This window comes from Hyperolius riggenbachi, chromosome 12 (genome assembly GCF_040937935.1).
Source record: "Hyperolius riggenbachi isolate aHypRig1 chromosome 12, aHypRig1.pri, whole genome shotgun sequence".
Classification (NCBI taxonomy): Eukaryota; Metazoa; Chordata; class Amphibia; order Anura; family Hyperoliidae; genus Hyperolius; species Hyperolius riggenbachi.
Genome location: NC_090657.1, coordinates 211,681,934 through 211,700,648, shown reverse-complemented (window position 1 = coordinate 211,700,648; position 18,715 = coordinate 211,681,934). Strand labels below are relative to the sequence as shown.

Below are 18,715 nucleotides of genomic sequence, written 5' to 3'. Positions count from 1 at the left end.
GAAATGGGAGGATGTTTGTTTCTGGTGTGATTCAGACACTATCGCAGCCAAATAGATCAGCAGGGCTGCTAGGCAACTGGTATTGTTTAACAGAAAATAAATATGGCAGCCTCCATATTTTTCTTACTTCAGTTGTCCTTTAAGTGAGTTAACCCTTGCATACACAGCTCACACATTGCAAGATGATTTTGTGAAATTGTTCTGGTTCATCCCTACCTATCAGCCACCGAATGGTGTACCTTTAATGAAGTCTCGGCTTCAGGAAATCCCTCTCCCGTCACAGGAAGTAAAGGAAAAAAATCAGTCATCTCTATGCTTTATACATCACAAAAACACTGTGGCCTCACCATTTTCTCCAGATTACTGATCTGGTTATCTGTCTTCTCCAGCAGCTGCTCCTGGTATCTCTTCTTCTTCAGAAGTGTCTTGGCTTTTCTGAAAGGGAAGAGGATTGGGGATCAACAAGTGGAACAAGCATGAGAAAGATGGTAGGAGGAGGCTATTAGCACAGGACGCTATTGCAGGCAGAAACGCAAAGAAAGATACAAGTAACCCAGGGCATGCAGGCGATTGCCACGTTGACGGTAACGAAACTACCTGGCGGCGGAACAACGGAGGCTCGTGGAAGACCGTCACAGGACAGGAAAGCTGTAAGGGGCTAGCAGCAGCCCCAGGCAAGTGAAACACTTTTTTTTTTTTTTTTTTTTTTAATATTCAGTTCTGCTTTAATTTGCTGGGCGTTTCAATTCCTGCGGCCGCATGGCCACGGGAAGGTTTTTTTCTTTTTTTTCTTATCATGTAGCTAGTCTAGCGCTAGCTACATGATTCTCCCCTTCCTCTTCTCTCCTTCCCACCCTTCTGATCGCCGCCGGCGATCACGCCCACAAGGAAACGGGATTTCCTTTATGGCTTCCCCCGTCGCCATGGCGACGACGTCGTGACGTCGCTGGGACTCCCGATCCACCCCAAAGCGAAGTTTATTGGATTTACAGAAAGTGTGCAATAATTGTTTAAATAAAATTAGGCAGGTGCATAAATTTGGGCACTGTTGGCATTTTATTGATTCCAAAACTTTAGAACTAATTATTGGAACTCAAATTGGCTTGGTAAGCTCAGTGACCCCTGACCTACATACACAGGTGAATCCAATTATGAGAAAGAGTATTTAAGGGGTTCAATTGTAAGTTTCCCTCCTCTCTTAATGTTCCCTGAATAGTCGCAACATGGGGGTCTCAAAACAACTCTCAAATGACCGGAAGACAAAGATTTTTCACCATCATGGTTTAGGGGAAGGATACAGAAAGCTGTCTTAGAGATTTCAGCTGTCTGTTTCTACAGTTAGGAACATATTGAGGAAATGGAAGACCACAGGTTCAGTTCAAGTTAAGGCTCGAAGTGGCAGAACAAGAAAAATCTTGGATAAACAGAAGCAGAATGGTGAGAACAGTCAGAGTCAACTCACAAACCAGCACCAAAGAAGTACAACATCATCTTGCTGCAGATGGAGTCACTGTGCATCGTTCAACCATTCGGCGCACTTTACACAAGGAGATGCTGTATGCGAGAGTGATGCAGAGGAAGCCTTTTCTCCGCCCACAGCACAAATAGAGCTGCTTGAGGTATGCTAAAGCACATTTGGACAAGCCAGCTTCCTTTTGGAAAATGGTGCTGTGGACTGATGAAACTAAAACTGAGTTATTTGGGCATAACAAGGGGCGTTATGCATGGAGGAAAAACAACACAGCACTCCAAGAAAAACACCTGCTACCTACAGTAAAATATGGTGGTGCTTCCATCATGCTGTGAGGCTGTGTGGCCAGTGCAGGGACTGGGAATCTTGTCAAAGTTGTGGGACGCATGGATTCCACTCAGTATCAGCAGATTCTGGAGACCAATGTCCAGGAATCAGTGACAAAGCTGAAGCTGCGCCGGGGCTGGATCTGTCAATAAGACAACGACCCTAAACACTGCTCAAAATCCACTAAGGCATTAAAGCAGAGGAACAAGTACAATGTTCTGGAATGGCCATCTCAGTCCCCAGACCTGAATAATAATTGAAAATCTGTGGTATGTGTTAAAGAGAGCTGTCTATGCTTGGAAGCCATCAAACCTGAATGAACGAGAGATGTTTTGTAAAGAGGAATGGTCCGAAAATACCTTCAACCAGAATCCAGACTCTCATTGGAACCTACAGGAAGCGTTTAGAGGCTGTAATTTCTGCAAAGGGAGGATTCTACTAAATATTGATTTCATTTTTTTTGTGGTGCCCAAATGTATGCACTTGCCTAATTTTATTTAAACAATTATTGCGCACTTTCTGTAAATCCAATAAACTTCATTTTACTTCTCAAATATCACAGTGTGTCTCCTATACGATATATTTAACTGAACATTTTTTTTATCATAACAACCAACGATTTATACAGGAATTATCATGACGATTAATAAGGTTGCCCAAACTTTCGCATCCAACTGTAGTACAGTCCAGATGTGTATGATTGTTTGTGAAGGCCTGAAGAAGGGGTCCTACCCGAAACAAGTCGACGTTATCGACTTAAAGCTGAACTTAAGAATCCTGGAAAAAAAAAAAAGAAAAGAAAAAAAAAAAAGTAAGATTTTCACTTACCTGGGGCTTCTGCCAGCCCCCCCTCCCCTTTTTTTTCTCATGTTACAGTATACTACAAGTTTGTATTACATAGTGAAATGATCTGCACTCCAGGCTGGGATTAGTCACAGTTTGCTTGGGACATGGCAGCTACTCCTTCCCCCTCAACCTCAAATACCGCAATAAACAAAGCACACAGAGCCTGGAGGGGGCATGCAGGGGGCGTGCATAACTTGTGCCTATCACAGCTGAGGCAGCTCCTTCCTCCCTGGGTCGACAAAGCTTGACAAAAGATGATTAGATATATTACAGAGACAGTGCAACTAGAAAAGGCTGCAGTAATTCAGACCACATTAGAACAGGTATATGAACTTATAGGATGGGAAGAAATAAGGCTGAAAATTGTTACAGAGTCTCTTTAAGGATATGGTTTTTGTTCTCTCAACTCATTTAAAACATAGGAACAGGAAGTCTGTCATCAGTGGCGTGCAGAGAATCACAATAAAGCCTTTCCTTTGAAAAGACGCTTCAGGAATATTTACAAAAGCGGTTTCTGGGAAAGTAGCATTGAGTTTTGACATCTATGAACCCTCTCGCTAGGAGCGTTCGGATGCAGACACACGGCGTCCGCGCTCCCCCTCCCCCACCTATTATTCTTGCTTCTGACGAGGACAGAGCGATGAAGGCCTAAGACAAAGGCCTTTACCTATTCTACTCTCTGTGTACTAATACAGTGCGTTTCCAGCTAACAAGGTATTGCTGGAAGTACATTTTGCAGCACTCAGACTTTTTTTTTTTAAAATACCTATTGCATGGAATGTACTGTAATCTGTATTGCACAGAAACTATTTCACATTAGTCATTCTATTATTACCTGTCTGGTTGGCTTTGTAATACTGACTTCCCGTGTTAACCCTTTAGGAGCCAGTAAGTAGTGGTGTCTGGCCGCACTCCCCTAGTCGTATGTAAGGTGCAACGATCCAGCCACCGGAGCACCAGGTGGCAATTCGACAATTTGTACAGCAAAAGGATCAGCACTCAGTAATATGTTGCAAAACTTCAAGCTCTTTTAATAAAAAAAAAAAAGTTTCCATAAACACCGTGTTCAACAAGAACCAGCAACTTGCAGTAGATAGGCGCCAGAGACACCCAAAGTCCATCAAATGCCTGCTGGCCGACATGTATAAAAAGTCTGTGGGGGAATAGAGTCCAAGATCCACACTTTTATCGGCTTGAAGACGGGCTGCTGCCCGAAACAGCATTAGGCCAGTGTCAGTAGCTATGTTTTGAGACACATTTTTCCTGGGAAGTGTGGATCTTGGACTCTAGTCCCCCACGGACTTTTTACACAAGTCGGCCAGCAGGCATTTGATGGTCTTTGGCGCCTATCTACTGCAAGTTGCTGGTCCTTGTTGAACATGAAGTTTATTTATGATACAAACCCTTTAGGAGCCAATTTATTTAGAGGCTTGCAAATGCTTTGGGTTAAATTTACTTTAGCACTTTTTATTAATTTATTGTGTTACATTTCCTGGTTTCTAATTAGTACTGCTATAATTATGGCCACTTGTCACTAAGGGGCAGTGTGAGACATTAACAGCCAACTTCTGCTTTCAGTCTCTATATCCTTTGCTAGTAGAGAGAGATCAAAGCATTCCAAGAATTTACAGCACAATAAGTTCTGCCGACTGAAGCCAAAAGTAGTGCACTTATCTCAAATGAGATAATGCTATTGAAGTTGCTAATGAGTTAAAGCAAACCAGGGGCTAACTTCAGGTCAAAATACACATGATAACCTGAGAACAGGGAGGACTTCAGACCAGTGTTTCTGAACCTTGTCCCCTGGAGGAACCCTTTTAAATAATTTATGGAGTTCAGGGAAACCCTGTATTAGCGGAAGGGGTTGAGATTGATTCTGTAGGTGATGCGGTCTTTAAAGGAATGTGTGGCTAAAAATGTGTTTTTGAGTTTCAAAAGTTTTTGTTGTTTTTCAACAAGTAACTTACAAGAACAAAAGTCTTGTTCAAGTTACAGATACATTAATCACTAGGGATGATCAATGAGATGCAAATACTTCCAAAATTATGCAAATATATGCAGCTTGAGAAAGGACTAATCAATTTAGACCTGGGTTTAAACTGATTGGTCCATTTTCAAACTGCATACATTTGCATAAAAATTAGCATCAACTCGGAATAATTTGCATATCAGTGATCATCCCTATTAAATCACCAGTAAAGAGAGAAGGTAAAGGTGGCTATACATCTATAGCGATGATGGGCAGACTTGACTAGGGGACAAATTTCTCGCTGTTTAAATCTGACGAGAGAGAGAGAGAGAGATCTTTCAGCCGCCCAATCACCGCAAGCCTATCCGTGATCGATTTCAGCATGACATTTCTCAGTAATTGATCAGGGCCGAGTCCCCGCCCTTCCATTAGTGGTATACACGACGCCGGCGTATAACATGCAGCGTGGGTGACCCCACACACACGCTAGCGGGGATTACGAAGACGGGTGGCCGCACAGGACAGATAATGTATAAATGAACACACAGGAGGCACCTTTATAAACAGAACCTGGGGGACAGAACCTGGGGTTTCATCGCTTGTCCCCATATCATTCAACGTTACCGCAGAGCACACGATCGACTACAGTGGCCCAACATCTTGCAGCATGTACAATCGATACATACGGCCAATTTCGGTCTGAAAATAGCCACAAGGTTGATTGGGCATGCACTTGGTGGCACCGATTCTCATCCGATAATATTTTACGAATCGGATGGTCGATCGGCCGCCAAGTCGAGAGATGATTGTTTAACACAAACAGTGATTAGAACGGTTCGGCCAATGTAGGCTCAGCTAGTGCTTCAGAAGTGTTCGACCGACTTTCTGGGCCACTTATCAAATCAAGTGAGGAAAATTAGTCCAGAGAAAAGTGGACTGGAGAATTACAGAAATTTGTATTTTGCCGCCTGGGAACAAACATAACCCCAAGGAGAGAGAGGGTCAAGTCTGTTGGTAAGATAGCAAGAGAAAGTGAGAATGAGAAAAGGGCCGGTCTCAGAGCGTCCTCCAATGAGGGGACTTCGTGCTGGAGAGAGAGAGAGAGAGAGAGACCCCACATCTTATGAAATTACTTATGGGCATCTTTCAAAATACTGGTCAGTTTTTTATTAAGTGATTTTTTTTATTTAAACTGTTAGAGCTTGTTCACACCTAATGGCGTTGTTGACCATTTTTTAAGCGCCAAAAGCTTGTGCAATGATTCCCTACGAGAGTGTTCTCATCTGAGCAGTTTGTTTTTCGATCCGCTCACCACAGCGCTGCCTGTACTATTTTCTGAGCGTTTTGGCTCAATGGCAGGTATAGGGAAATAGCGAAGTGCTTGAAAAAGCGCTTTGTATAGCGATTTCCTCACTTCCGAATCATGAGTTCACTTCCTGACTTTAGTCAGGAAGTGAAACAAGCCGAATCACTCTGTAAAAGCACTTTAAATCAAAACAGCAGCACCGGGAGGGGAAAAAAATCGTCCTCAAAAATCGCTGCCATCAGCATACTGACCCCTAGTTAAGCCCGTTTTTCTATAGAGGAGGCAAAGGGGTACCCTTTCACCCCGCCAAGGACAGTCTCACTGGAGGGAGAAATGCAGGAAAACCTCTGCAATGTCCTCAAGGAACCCTGGTTGAGAAATCCTGCTCCCAGGGGCCGGATCTACCATAAGGCACATGCCTACAATCGCCTGATGACAGAAAGGCGGCTCCCTCCCCTCCCTCCTTCCCTGTGCAGCATCGCTAGCAGAATGTAAATGAGAGGTTACTCACCCTGCTCTCTGCATTCCACTGAGCAGATCTCCCATCTCTAGCTACCTAATACTAAGGGACACGTGTAGCTATCTATCACGGGCAGAGGAAGTAAGTGACAGCTGGGCCAGACAGCACACTTGCAGTGCAGTTTAGCACTTTTGTAGGTTCAAGGAGGGCAGAGTCTAGGGTGCTGTGAGGCAAATCTGGGCATGTCTGCCCCAGAGTCTATACACGTCCTTCTCCGGACCACCCCAGTCACCTGGGACCCTCCTGAAGATTGTGACCGCGCTTCTCTTCATGGGCATTAGCACGAAGCTGTGGTATTAAGGCTCAACACACACCATACAATCTAGGTTGTTCAATCTTACCTCTTTCATGTAGTATAAGAGCTTTTACAATCAGTCATTCAAGGTATTTTCAATCTGTTGGCCCTTATACTACATAGATTTGGTAAATCTGTACAACCAAGATTGTATGGTGTGTGTTGAGCTTGAGTCTCTGGGGGCCCGATGCACGAAAACCGGTAAATGTGGTTAGACTGGACAAGATTGTACAATTAAGACTGTATGGATAAAGGCAACTTTTAGATTGCGCTGCCAAGAGATTGGCAAGGGGGCGTGGCTTACTGCATTCCCAATAAGAACCCTCCATGTGATTTTCTGTCATGATAGCAGACGGGTGTGGTAGGCGGGGAGTCAGAAGTCACCCTATTGACGGCTGCTGGGATGACCTCAGAAACCCCGCCCAGTAAGCAGGGCTGTGGAGATGGAGTCGGGAGTAATTCTTGGGTACCTGGAGTCGCTGGTTTTATAAACGGAGGAGTTGGAAGATTTTTGTACTTACGCCACAGCCCTGGTAAGTATTAGACGAAGGGGTTAGAGCAATTTTGGATACCAGGAGTTGGACGTTTCATAAACTGAGGAGTCAAAGGACTTTTTTACACAGCCCTGCCTGTAAGTATGACAGAAGGGAGAATTTTTACAGCAGCTCCAGGTTACCATTTACTCTCCTCTAAGGATAAGAGAACTGTTATTGAGCCTTTTCTGTTCCCATCCCATGCGGGGTCATTTCATTGCTTCACTGTGATAGTTTCCCCATTTTCTGATGCGCATATTACTACCCCTTCACTAGAGAGAACACAGAGCAGCTCTGAACCTGTGATGCAGGATGTGGCTGATATGAGGGCTCCTGACCAAGTACATAGACCCGATCTCTGTGATATTGGCGAATCAAGGAGCTTCATAGATAAAAGTTCCACCTCTTGTGCCGCCCATGGCCAGAGAAGGGCGGTGAAAGGTGCAGGGGTAGGCGAGATCTGCATGCAGCGGCAGAGGATTAGGACTCACTCTTTTTTGCCATCATGGAGAAGCTGTTTGGCCAGTTCTCTCTCGCGCTGCAGCTGTAGGGTGATCTTCTTCTGGTATTGCTTTAGCTTGTCCCTCTGCTGCTTCAGTTGCTGAAACACAAAACAGAAGAAGCAGTGAATAACTGAGTCGCATTTCAGTAAACAGGTCCTCTTTTTACCCTGTACGGAGAAAATTAATTGGCCAAAGACTGACCCTGGATACAATCCCAGATTTTAAATTGGGATGAACCTCCAATTCCGTATTATTGGTTTCCTAGATACGAGAAGGGTTGATACTCAAACTTTTCACTTCACTTACAAGCTACGGTAATTGACAAGATTGCCTTTGCGGTACAAAATTATCAGATTATGTTGAGCTGTAATTCCTTAAAGGAATACTGTAGGGGGGGGGGGGGGGGGGGGGGTCGGGGGAAAATGAGTTGAAGTTACCCGGGGCTTCTAATGGTCCCCCGCAGACATCCTGTGCCCGCGCAGCCACTTACCGATACTCCGGCCCCGCCTCTGGTTCACTTCTGGAATTTCAGACTTTAAAGAGAATCTGTATTGTTAAAATCGCACAAAAGTAAACATACCAGTGCGTTAGGGGACATCTATTACCCTTTGTCACAATTTTGCCGCTCCTCGCCGCATTAAAAGTGGTTAAAAACAGTTTTAAAAAGTTTGTTTATAAACAAACAAAATGGCCACCAAAACAGGAAATAGGTTGATGTACAGTATGTCCACACATAGAATATACATCCATACACAAGCAGGCTGTATATAGCTTTCCTTTTGAATCTCAAGAGATCATTTGTGCGTTTCTTTCCCCCTTCTGCTCTCATGCACTGAAGTTTCAGGCTGCTCTTTTTTCTCCTGCAAACAGCTTTGCCCTTGTCTGTAATTCTTCAGTATGTGAAAGCCCAGCCAGCTCAGAGGACGATTTATCCAGCTTGTAAAAGATAAGAGAGAAGAGAGAAGCTGCTCTAATCTAAATAATACACAGGCAGTGTGCATAGAGGGGCCTGGAAGGGGGAATTCATAGCAGAACCACAACACTGAAGAACTTGGCAGCCTTCCAGACACAGGCTGACAAGTCTGACAAGGGAAAGATACATTGATTTATTACAGAGACTGTGATAGCAGAAAGTGCTGCAGTAAGCCAGAACACAGAATAGCTTTTGGAACTTGTAGGATGATAAAAAACAGGATGCAATTTTTGTTACGGAGTCTCTTTAAAGTCTGAAAACCACTGCGTTGCCATGTCTTCGCTTCCCCTGATGTCACCAGGAGCGCACAGCGCAGGCACAGACCATACTGGGCTTCTGCTATACACTCCTGGTGACATAGCAACGCAGGCGCAGTGGTTTTCAGACTTTCAAGTCTGAAATTCCAGAAGTGACCTGGAGGGGGGGCCGGAGCATCGGTGAGTGGCTGCGCAGGCACAGGATGTCTGCGGGGGACCATTAGAAGCCCCGGGTAACTTCAACTCATTTTCCCCTGACCCCCCTACAGGGTCCCTTTAATGAAAAGTCAATCTGATCATTTGTCCCGAGACCGGCAACGTTATCAATGAGAAACAGTAAAGTGTAAGTATGCCTTAAAATGACATTAAACCAGTCTAATGCTGGGTATACACAGTATAACTCACTGTCCGATCGACACGGGTCGAACTGATTATATCCGACATGTCCATTCAGCTCCTAATCGATAATGGGCTCAATTTTGGGAAGGTATCATCGGGAAAATCGATCCAGTTATCAAGCAATTCGGAAATGTACACATGATGCAACTTTGGGCCAGATTAACCGTCGATCTGACAGGAAATTGCATCGTGTGTATTTGGCATAATGCCTGGTACACACCATGTGATTTCCCATCAGAGACGGGTTGAAATGAATATTTCCGATTGTTTTTCTGATTTGACCCGTCTATCTGATGGGAAATTGCATGGTGTGTACCAGGCACAAAGCTGGCCATACAGTATACAACGGTGCAATCGACAGCACCCAAAACAGCCATTGCATTATGTCGTTTGCGAGTCAAATCAGGGAAATTGGAGAACAAATTTGGCCCAGTTAACCATTTTTACCTAATTCATTTATTGTATAGTGTATAGCTAGCTTTAAGCCTGCCATACACCGGCAGACTTCTTCCGACGTGCCCAAAATATAGATCCCTCTCTAATTGACATCTGATCAGAGAAGGATCTATCACTGCCATCAATTTTTAATAGATTTCAGCATGGAAGAGACACTGAAGGGATTTTTTTTTATATAATGAATTGCTTGACTGTGTAGTATTGATAATTACTAGAACATTAGTAGCAAAGAAAATATTCTCATATTTTTATTTATATAGTTTTTTTTTTTGTTTTTTTTTTACAACATTGCATCATTCTCTAATATTTGCAGTCTACACAATACTCAGCATTCTAAATGTTTTTACTGAGCAGCCCAGTGAACTTTTGAACCCTTCTGTGCAGAGAAAAAGAAATAGATTTACAGACAGTTGAGATAATAAGCTTCAGAAGACAGAGCTCTCTGCCACTTTGAAAGTCGTGGAACTCAATGGCTCTATTGCATAGATAACTGGAGTTTCTTAAAGGACACCCGAGGTGAAAATAAACTAATTAAATAAACTATTGTATCTATCTTTCTTCTCCTAAACATGACTTTTTAAGATATTCCAGTTTTATTTTATGTGTAAACCTACTTTTTGTATTTTAGCTGTTTTATGGTGTTTGCTCAATGACACAGTATGCCAGAGCTAAAATCTATGAACTTTTGACCCTTTTTATCTCTTTCTTGCTCTCAGAAGCCATTTTCTGCTAAGAAAGGGTTTTATAGTTTGAATTTCTTATCAGGGAGGGTCACACTGTTGTCACTTAATGTCTGAGTCAGGACTGAGTCAGCCACTTTCATACCTGATATTTAACTCTTTCAGGCAGAGAAAGAAAAAAAAGGAACAAAGCAAGCATAGATATTTGTGTGCTAGGCACTGTACAAACACTATCTCCTCATGTCACCTCAAGTATCCTTTAGCTCCTCCTGTACTGGAAACAATATCAGACTTATGTCTCTGCTCCTAATGTTTTATTTCATAGCTGTACTAAACATACAAATCATCATAATTTATTTTTCCGCTTCAGGTGTTTCTTTCAGTGTCTCTTTAATCAATAGCAGCCGCTCGCACAGGTGTCCCCCCAGTACTAATGCTTTCCCATAAGAACTCAGCCCTCTTGTCAACCTCCTACCTTCTTTAAGGTCTGTACACATGCTGGATAATTGTCACCTGAAGCAGTCATTAAGCAACTGTTTTGGATGACAGTTTTTCATAGTACACCTGAAGTGATTATGGTGGCAAGTGTTGCAATGGTATGAAATTCCACGGTATAACAGTCTAAAAAAGATGTGCCCTCCTCCACCCTAGTGGGGGATGCCCCACTCCCTCGGCATACATATGATTAAGCCGCCGGGAGATTTGGGTGCCGGGTAAAACTGTAAAAAGGCTCACCCTGCTCCTGCAAAAGTCCTGGTGGCGTTAGAGACAGGTGCAGCCAGTAATACGTGGCCGCAGCACAGGTAGCCAGGGATAGGTGTAGCCAGTAATACGTGGCCGCAGCACAGGTAGCCAGGGATAGGTGTAGCCAGTAATAAGTGGCCGCAGCATAGGTAGCCAGGGATAGGTGTAGCCAGTAGTAGGTGGCCGCAGCATAGGTAGCCAGGGATAGGTGTAGCCAGTAGTAGGTGGCCGCAGCATAGGTAGCCAGGGATAGGTGTAGCCAGTAGTAGGTGGCTGCAGCATAGGTAGCCAGGGATAGGTGTAGCCAGTATTAGGTGGCCACAGAATAGGTAGCCAAGGATAGGTGTAGCCAGTAGTAGGGGGCTGCAGCATAGGTAGCCAGGGATAGGTGTAGCCAGTATTAGGTGGCCACAGAATAGGTAGCCAAGGATAGGTGTAGCCAGTAGTAGGGGGCTGCAGCATAGGTAACCAGGGATAGGAGTAGCCAGTAACAGGTGGCCGCAACACAGGTAGCCAGGGACAGGTGTAGCCAGTATTAGGTGGCCGCAGCATAGGTAGCCAGGGATAGGTGTAGCCAGTAGTAGGTGGCCGCAGCATAGGTAGCCAGGGATAGGTGTAGCCAGTATTAGGTGGACACAGAATAGGTAGCCAGGGATAGGTGTAGCTAGTAGTAGGTGGCTGCAGCATAGGTAACCAGGGATAGGAGTAGCCAGTAACAGGTGGCCGCAACACAGGTAGCCAGGGATAGGTGTAGCCAGTATTAGGTGGCCACAGAATAGGTAGCCAGGGATAGATGTAGCCAGTAGTAGGTGGCCGCAGCTTAGGTAGCCAGGGATAGGTGTAGCCAGTATTAGGTGGCCACAGAATAGGTAGCCAGGGATAGGTGTAGCCAGTAGTAGGTGGCCGCAGCATAGGTAGCCAGGGATAGGTGTAGCCAGTAGTAGGTGGCCGCAGCATAGGTAGCCAGGGATAGGTGTAGCCAGTAGTAGGTGGCCGCAGCATAGGTAGCCAGGGATAGGTGTAGCCAGTAGTAGGTGGCCGCAGCATAGGTAGCCAGGGATAGGTGTAGCCAGTGGTAGGTGGCGCAGCATAGGTAGCCAGGGATAGGTGTAGCCAGTAGTAGGTGGGCGCAGCATAGGTAGCCAGGGATAGATGTAGCCAGTAGTAGGTGGCCGCAGCTTAGGTAGCCAGGGATAGGTGTAGCCAGTATTAGGTGGCCACAGAATAGGTAGCCAGGGATAGGTGTAGCCAGTAGTAGGTGGCCGCAGCATAGGTAGCCAGGGATAGGTGTAGCCAGTAGTAGGTGGCCGCAGCATAGGTAGCCAGGGATAGGTGTAGCCAGTAGTAGGTGGCCGCAGCATAGGTAGCCAGGGATAGGTGTAGCCAGTAGTAGGTGGCCGCAGCATAGGTAGCCAGGGATAGGTGTAGCCAGTGGTAGGTGGCGCAGCATAGGTAGCCAGGGATAGGTGTAGCCAGTAGTAGGTGGGCGCAGCATAGGTAGCCAGGGATAGATGTAGCCAGTAGTAGGTGGCCGCAGCTTAGGTAGCCAGGGATAGGTGTAGCCAGTAGTAGGTGGCCGCAGCTTAGGTAGCCAGGAATAGGTGTAGCCAGTATTAGGTGGCCACAGAATAGGTAGCCAGGGATAGATGTAGCCAGTAGTAGGTGGCCGCAGCATAGGTAGCCAGGGATAGGTGTAGCCAGTGGTAGGTGGCGCAGCATAGGTAGCCAGGGATAGGTGTAGCCAGTAGTAGGTGGCCGCAGCATAGGTAGCCAGGGATAGGTGTAGCCAGTATTAGGTGGCCACAGAATAGGTAGCCAGGGATAGGTGTAGCCAGTAGTAGGTGGCCGCAGCTTAGGTAGCCAGGGATAGGTGTAGCCAGTAGTAGGTGGCCGCAGCATAGGTAGCCAGGGATAGGTGTAGCCAGCAGTAGGTGGCCGCAGCATAGGTAGCCAGGGATAAGTGTAGCCAGTATTAGGTGGCCACAGAATAGGTAGCCAGGGATAGGTGTAGCCAGTAGTAGGTGGCTGCAGTATAGGTAGCCAGGGATAGGTGTAGCCAGTAGTAGGTGGCCGCAGCATAGGTAGCCAGGGATAGGTGTAGCCAGTATTAGGTGGCCACAGAATAGGTAGCCAGGGATAGGTGTAGCCAGTAGTAGGTGGCCGCAGCTTAGGTAGCCAGGGATAGGTGTAGCCAGTAGTAGGTGGCCGCAGTATAGGTAGCCAGGGATAGGTGTAGCCAGTAGTAGGTGCTCGCAGCATAGGTAGCCAGGAATAGGCGTAGTCAGTAATAGGTGGCCGCAGCATAGGTAGCCAGGGATAGGTGTAGCCAGTAGTAGGTGGTCGCTGCATAGGTAGCCAGGGATAGGTGTAGCCAGTAGTAGGTGGCCGCAGCATAGGTAGCCAGGGATAGGTGTAGCCAGTAGTAGGTGGTCGCAGCATAGGTAGCCAGGGATAGGTGTAGCCAGTAGTAGGTGGCCGCAGCATAGGTAGCCAGGGATAAGCGTAGCCAGTAGTAGGTGGCCGCAGCATAGGTAGCCAGGGATAGGTGTAGTCAGTAGTAGGTGGCCGCAGCATAGGTAGCCAGGGATAGGTGTAGCCAGTAGTAGGTGCTCGCAGCATAGGTAGCCAGGAATAGGCGTAGTCAGTAATAGGTGGCCGCAGCATAGGTAGCCAGGGATAGGTGTAGCCAGTAGTAGGTGGTCGCTGCATAGGTAGCCAGGGATAGGTGTAGCCAGTAGTAGGTGGCCGCAGCATAGGTAGCCAGGGATAGGTGTAGCCAGTAGTAGGTGGTCGCAGCATAGGTAGCCAGGGATAGGTGTAGCCAGTAGTAGGTGGCCGCAGCATAGGTAGCCAGGGATAAGCGTAGCCAGTAGTAGGTGGCCGCAGCATAGGTAGCCAGGGATAGGTGTAGTCAGTAGTAGGTGACCGCAGCATAGGTAGCCAGGGATAGGTGTAGCCAGTAGTAGGTGACCGCAGCATAGGTAGCCAGGGATAGGTGTAGCCAGTAGTAGGTGGTAACAGCATAGGTAGCCAGGATAGGTGTAGCCAGTAGTAGGTGGCCGCAGTATAGGTAGCCAGGGATAGGTGTAGCCAGTAGTAGGTGGCCGCAGCATAGGTAGCCAGGGATAAGTGTAGCCAGTAGTAGGTGGCCGCAGCATAGGTAGCCAGGGATAGGTGTAGTCAGTAGTAGGTGGCCGCAGCATAGGTAGCCAGGGATAGGTGTAGCCAGTAGTAGGTGGCCGCAGTATAGGTAGCCAGTAGTAGGTGGCCGCATCATAGGTAGCCAGGAAGAGGTTTAGCCAGTAGTAGGTGGCCGCAGCATAGGTAGCCAGTAGTAGGTGGCCGCAGCATAGGTAGCCAGGGATAGGTGTAGTCAGTAGTAGGTGACCGCAGCATAGGTAGCCAGGCATAGGTGTAGCCAGTAGTAGGTGGCCGCAGCATAGGTAGCCAGGGATAGGTGTAGCCAGTAGTAGGTGGTCGCAGTAAGTATAGGTAGCCAGTAGTAGGTGGCCGCAGTATAGGTAGCCAGTAGTAGGTGGCCGCATCATAGGTAGCCAGGAAGAGGTTTAGCCAGTAGTAGGTGGCCGCAGCATAGGTAGCCAGGGATAGGTGTAGCCAGTAGTAGGTGGCCGCAGCATAGGTAGCCAGGGATAGGTGTAGCCAGTAGTAGGTGGCCGCAGCATAGGTAGCCAGGGATAGGTGTAGCCAGTAGTAGGTGGCCGCAGCATAGGTAGCCAGGGATAGGTGTAGTCAGTAGTAGGTGGCCACAGCATAGGTAGCCAGGGATAGGTGTAGCCAGTGGTAGGTGGTCGCAGCATAGGTAGCCAGGGATAGGTGGAGCCAGTAGTAGGTGGCCGCAGCATAGGTAGCCAGGGATAGGTGTAGCCAGTGGTAGGTGGCGCAGCATAGGTAGCCAGGGATAGGTGTAGCCAGTAGTAGGTGGCCGCAGCATAGGTAGCCAGGGATAGGTGTAGCCAGTAGTACGTGGCTGCAGCATAGGTAGCCAGGGATAGGTGTAGCCAGTAGTAGGTGGCCGCAGCATAGGTAGCCAGGGATAGGTGTAGCCAGTAGTACGTGGCTGCAGCATAGGTAGCCAGGGATAGGTGTAGCCAGTGGTAGGTGGCGCAGCATAGGTAGCCAGGGATAGGTGTAGCCAGTAGTAGGTGGCCGCAGCATAGGTAGCCAGGGATAGGTGTAGCCAGTAGTAGGGGGCCGCAGCACAGGTAGCCAGGGATGGGTGTAGCCAGTAGTATGTGGCCGCAGCATAGGTAGCCAGGGATAGGTGTAGCCAGTAGTAGGTGGCCGCAGCATAGGTAGCCATGGATGGGTGTAGCCAGTAGTAGGTGGCCGCAGCATAGGTAGCCAGGGATAGGTGTAACCAGTAGAAGGTGGCTGCAGCATAGGTAGCCAGGGATAGGTGTAGTCAGTAGTAGGTGGCCGCAGCATAGGTAGCCAGGGATAGGTGTAGCCAGTAGTAGGTGGCTGCAGTATAGGTAGCCAGGGATAGGTGTAGCCAGTAGTAGGTGGCCGCAGTATAGGTAGCCAGGGATTGGTGTAGCCAGTAATAGGTGGCCGCAGCATGGGTAGCCAGGGATAGGTGTAGCCAGTAATAGGTGGCCGCAGCATGGGTAGCCAGGGATAGGGGTAGCCAGTAATAGGTGGCCGCAGCATAGGTAGCCAGGGATAGGTGAAGCCAGTAGTAGGTGGGACACAGCGGCGGGGAGTACAAATACTCACTTGCCAGTGGGTCCTGCATGCATGAACTTGCTTCTTTCTTCTTCCTGTTCTTGCGTTCCATCTCCTGGTAACAGCGCCCAGGGAGTTTCAGGGAAATGGGACGCAAGAACAGGAAGGAGGAACAAGTAATTCACGCACCCAGGACCCGCCAACAAGCATTTATCCCCGCCGCTGCTCGTGCGCCCACCGCTGTGTCACCCCGCCCCCCGAAAACCGGTAAACCGTGATTGTGCGATGGTATGATTACTATGCCCAAACAAACCGCAGTATACCATCATACCGCGGCAACCCTAATGGTGGCTGTCACATTTATTTCCTTGTACACAATACGAGTTGCCTGGCAGTCCTGATCATCCTGGCATCAGTAGTGTCTGAATCACACACCTGAAACAAGCACGTGGCAAATGCAGTAAAAGCACCTAATCTGCACGCTTGTTCCGGGTCTATGGTTAAAGGCTCGTACCTACGTCCCAACAATCTGCCCAACTACCATCTAAACTTGGTCTGCTGGAAGACAATTGGGTGTGCGTACAGCTGGCAAACAGCCAACCGATAACAGGTTGTTTGCCAGATCCAACTGGTGGATCAACTTGCCCAACTATCATGCAGGTTAGAACCCGTGTACAAGTCTTTTGAACAATGTGATGTTTTAAATGCGATCATGTTGGGCAGTTTGTCGTTTAGCTTGCACGCATTGTATTTACATGAGTTGGTTGGTGTGTGTATACATACTTGTCAGGTAAACAACTTGTCGTGCGGTTGGTTGTGCATTATGTTGGACGTGTGTATGAGCCTTTAAAGTCTTATGCAGGGTATACACGGTTAGATTTTCCTTATCAATCGAGCCGCTGATGGCTCGATTAATAATTTCCGACATGTCCGATCACCGCGCGGATCGATTCCCCGCTCGATACCCGCGGCCGGACAATAGCGGAAAACAAGCGGAAGGTAAGGAAGCGCCCGCGGGGACGAGCGGGATTCAATCCAGGCGCACGCGGTGACGAGCGGGGACGTGGCGGAGGTCGATCCGGCGGCTAAATCGAGCCGCAGAAAGGGTTCGTGTATGCCCAGCATTAGAGACAGAGGCCTGGCAGGACAGCCAGGAAATCCGCATTGCTTAAAAATAAATGAATATGTCAACCTCCATATCCTTCTCACTTGAAGTGTGCTTTAGGGCTTGTTCACACTTGTGTGTTTTCAGAGAGATTTCAGCATCGCTGAACATCGCTAGCGGTTTAAAAAAACCACGTGTACAATGAAAGTATGTGAAAGTGTTCTCATCTAAGCGATTTGCGAATTGCTGAAGCGCAAACTTGCTGCCTGCAGTGTTTTCTGAGCGATTCCACAAGGCTTACTTGAACTAGAAATAGCAAAACGCTAATCGCTGGAAAAATACTTTCTATATACAGTGAAAAAAAATCACTGGGAAATCACTAGGAAAACACACCAGAAAAATCGCTCAGCGTTTGCGTTTAGCGATTTCTAGTGTGTATGGGCCCTTGAAAAGACACGGAAGCGAAAAAAAATTATGATATAATTAATTGGTTGTGTAGTACAGATAATTACTAGAGCATTAGTAGCAAAGAAAAAAAAAATCTAATTTTTATTTTCAGTTATATAGTGTTTTTATTACACTACTCAGCATTCTAAATGATTTTACAGAGCAGGCCAGTGAACTTTTGAACCCTTTTCTGCAAAGAAAAAGAAAATACAATGACTGACAGTTGAGATAACAAGCTTCAGAAGACAGAGCTCTCTGCCACTTTGAGGCCCCGTTCAGACTATATGCGTTCCTAGCCGTTTTGACAGAACGCATACGGGCAAACTTTGCGCATAGAAACGGCTACTAATGTTTTCTAATAGCCTCGTTCACATGTATGCGTACGAGACGCATACGTTTCTCATCCGCATTGCGGCACGCAGTTCTGTGCGTCACGCACAGAAATCGACGCAATGAAAGTCTATAGATGCGTATCAAAAACACGTGCTATTGCGTTTTCAGTGTACGTTTCCCATCATTCTTTTCTGTTTCCTGTGTGACGTGTGTGTGCAAAACGCAATAAAAAACACATTTGAACGCATAGAAAACGCATACAAACGCATGCGTTTTTTACCTTGCGTTTCTTTAAATTTATACGCATTCTGCAACTGACGACAGTCTGAACAGGGCCTGAAAGTGGTGGAGCTCAATGGCTCATTTGCATAGATAACTGGAGTTTCTTAAAGGGATACTGTAGGGGGGGGTCGGGGGAAAATGAGCTGAACTTACCCGGGGCTTCTAATGGTCCCCCGCAGACATCCTGTGCCCGCGCAGCCGCTCACCGATGCTCCGGCCCCGCCTCCGGTTCACTTCTGGAATTTCTGACTTTAAAGTCAGAAAACCACTGCACCTGCGTTGCCGTGTCCTCGATCCCGCTGATGTCATCAAGAGCGCACAGTGCAGGCCCAGTATGGTCTGTGTCTGCGCAGTACACTCCTGGTGACATCAGCGGGAGCGAGGACACGGCAACGCAGGCGCAGTGGTTTTCTGACTTTAAAGTCTGAAATTCCAGAAGTGAACCGGAGGCGGAGCCGGAGCATTGGGGAGTGGCTGCGCCAACACAGGATGTCTGCGGGGGACCATTAGAAGCCCCGGGTAAGTTCAGCTCATTTTCCCCCGACCCCCCTACAGTATCCCTTTAACTCTTCCTGTACTGGAA

General features: G+C 47.2%; 1 protein-coding gene across 1 annotated transcript in view; it reads right to left on the bottom strand.

Moving 5' to 3' along the window:
- Positions 1-18,715, bottom strand: part of CHMP6 (charged multivesicular body protein 6) — a 42,976-nt gene that overhangs the window by 19,891 nt on the left and 4,370 nt on the right. The window contains exons 2-3 of the mRNA XM_068263958.1: positions 7,759-7,868; positions 348-435 (exon numbers count right to left, since the gene is read on the bottom strand). Coding sequence (XP_068120059.1) covers positions 348-435; positions 7,759-7,868 — 198 coding nt within the window. The remainder of the gene's footprint in view (positions 1-347; positions 436-7,758; positions 7,869-18,715) is intronic.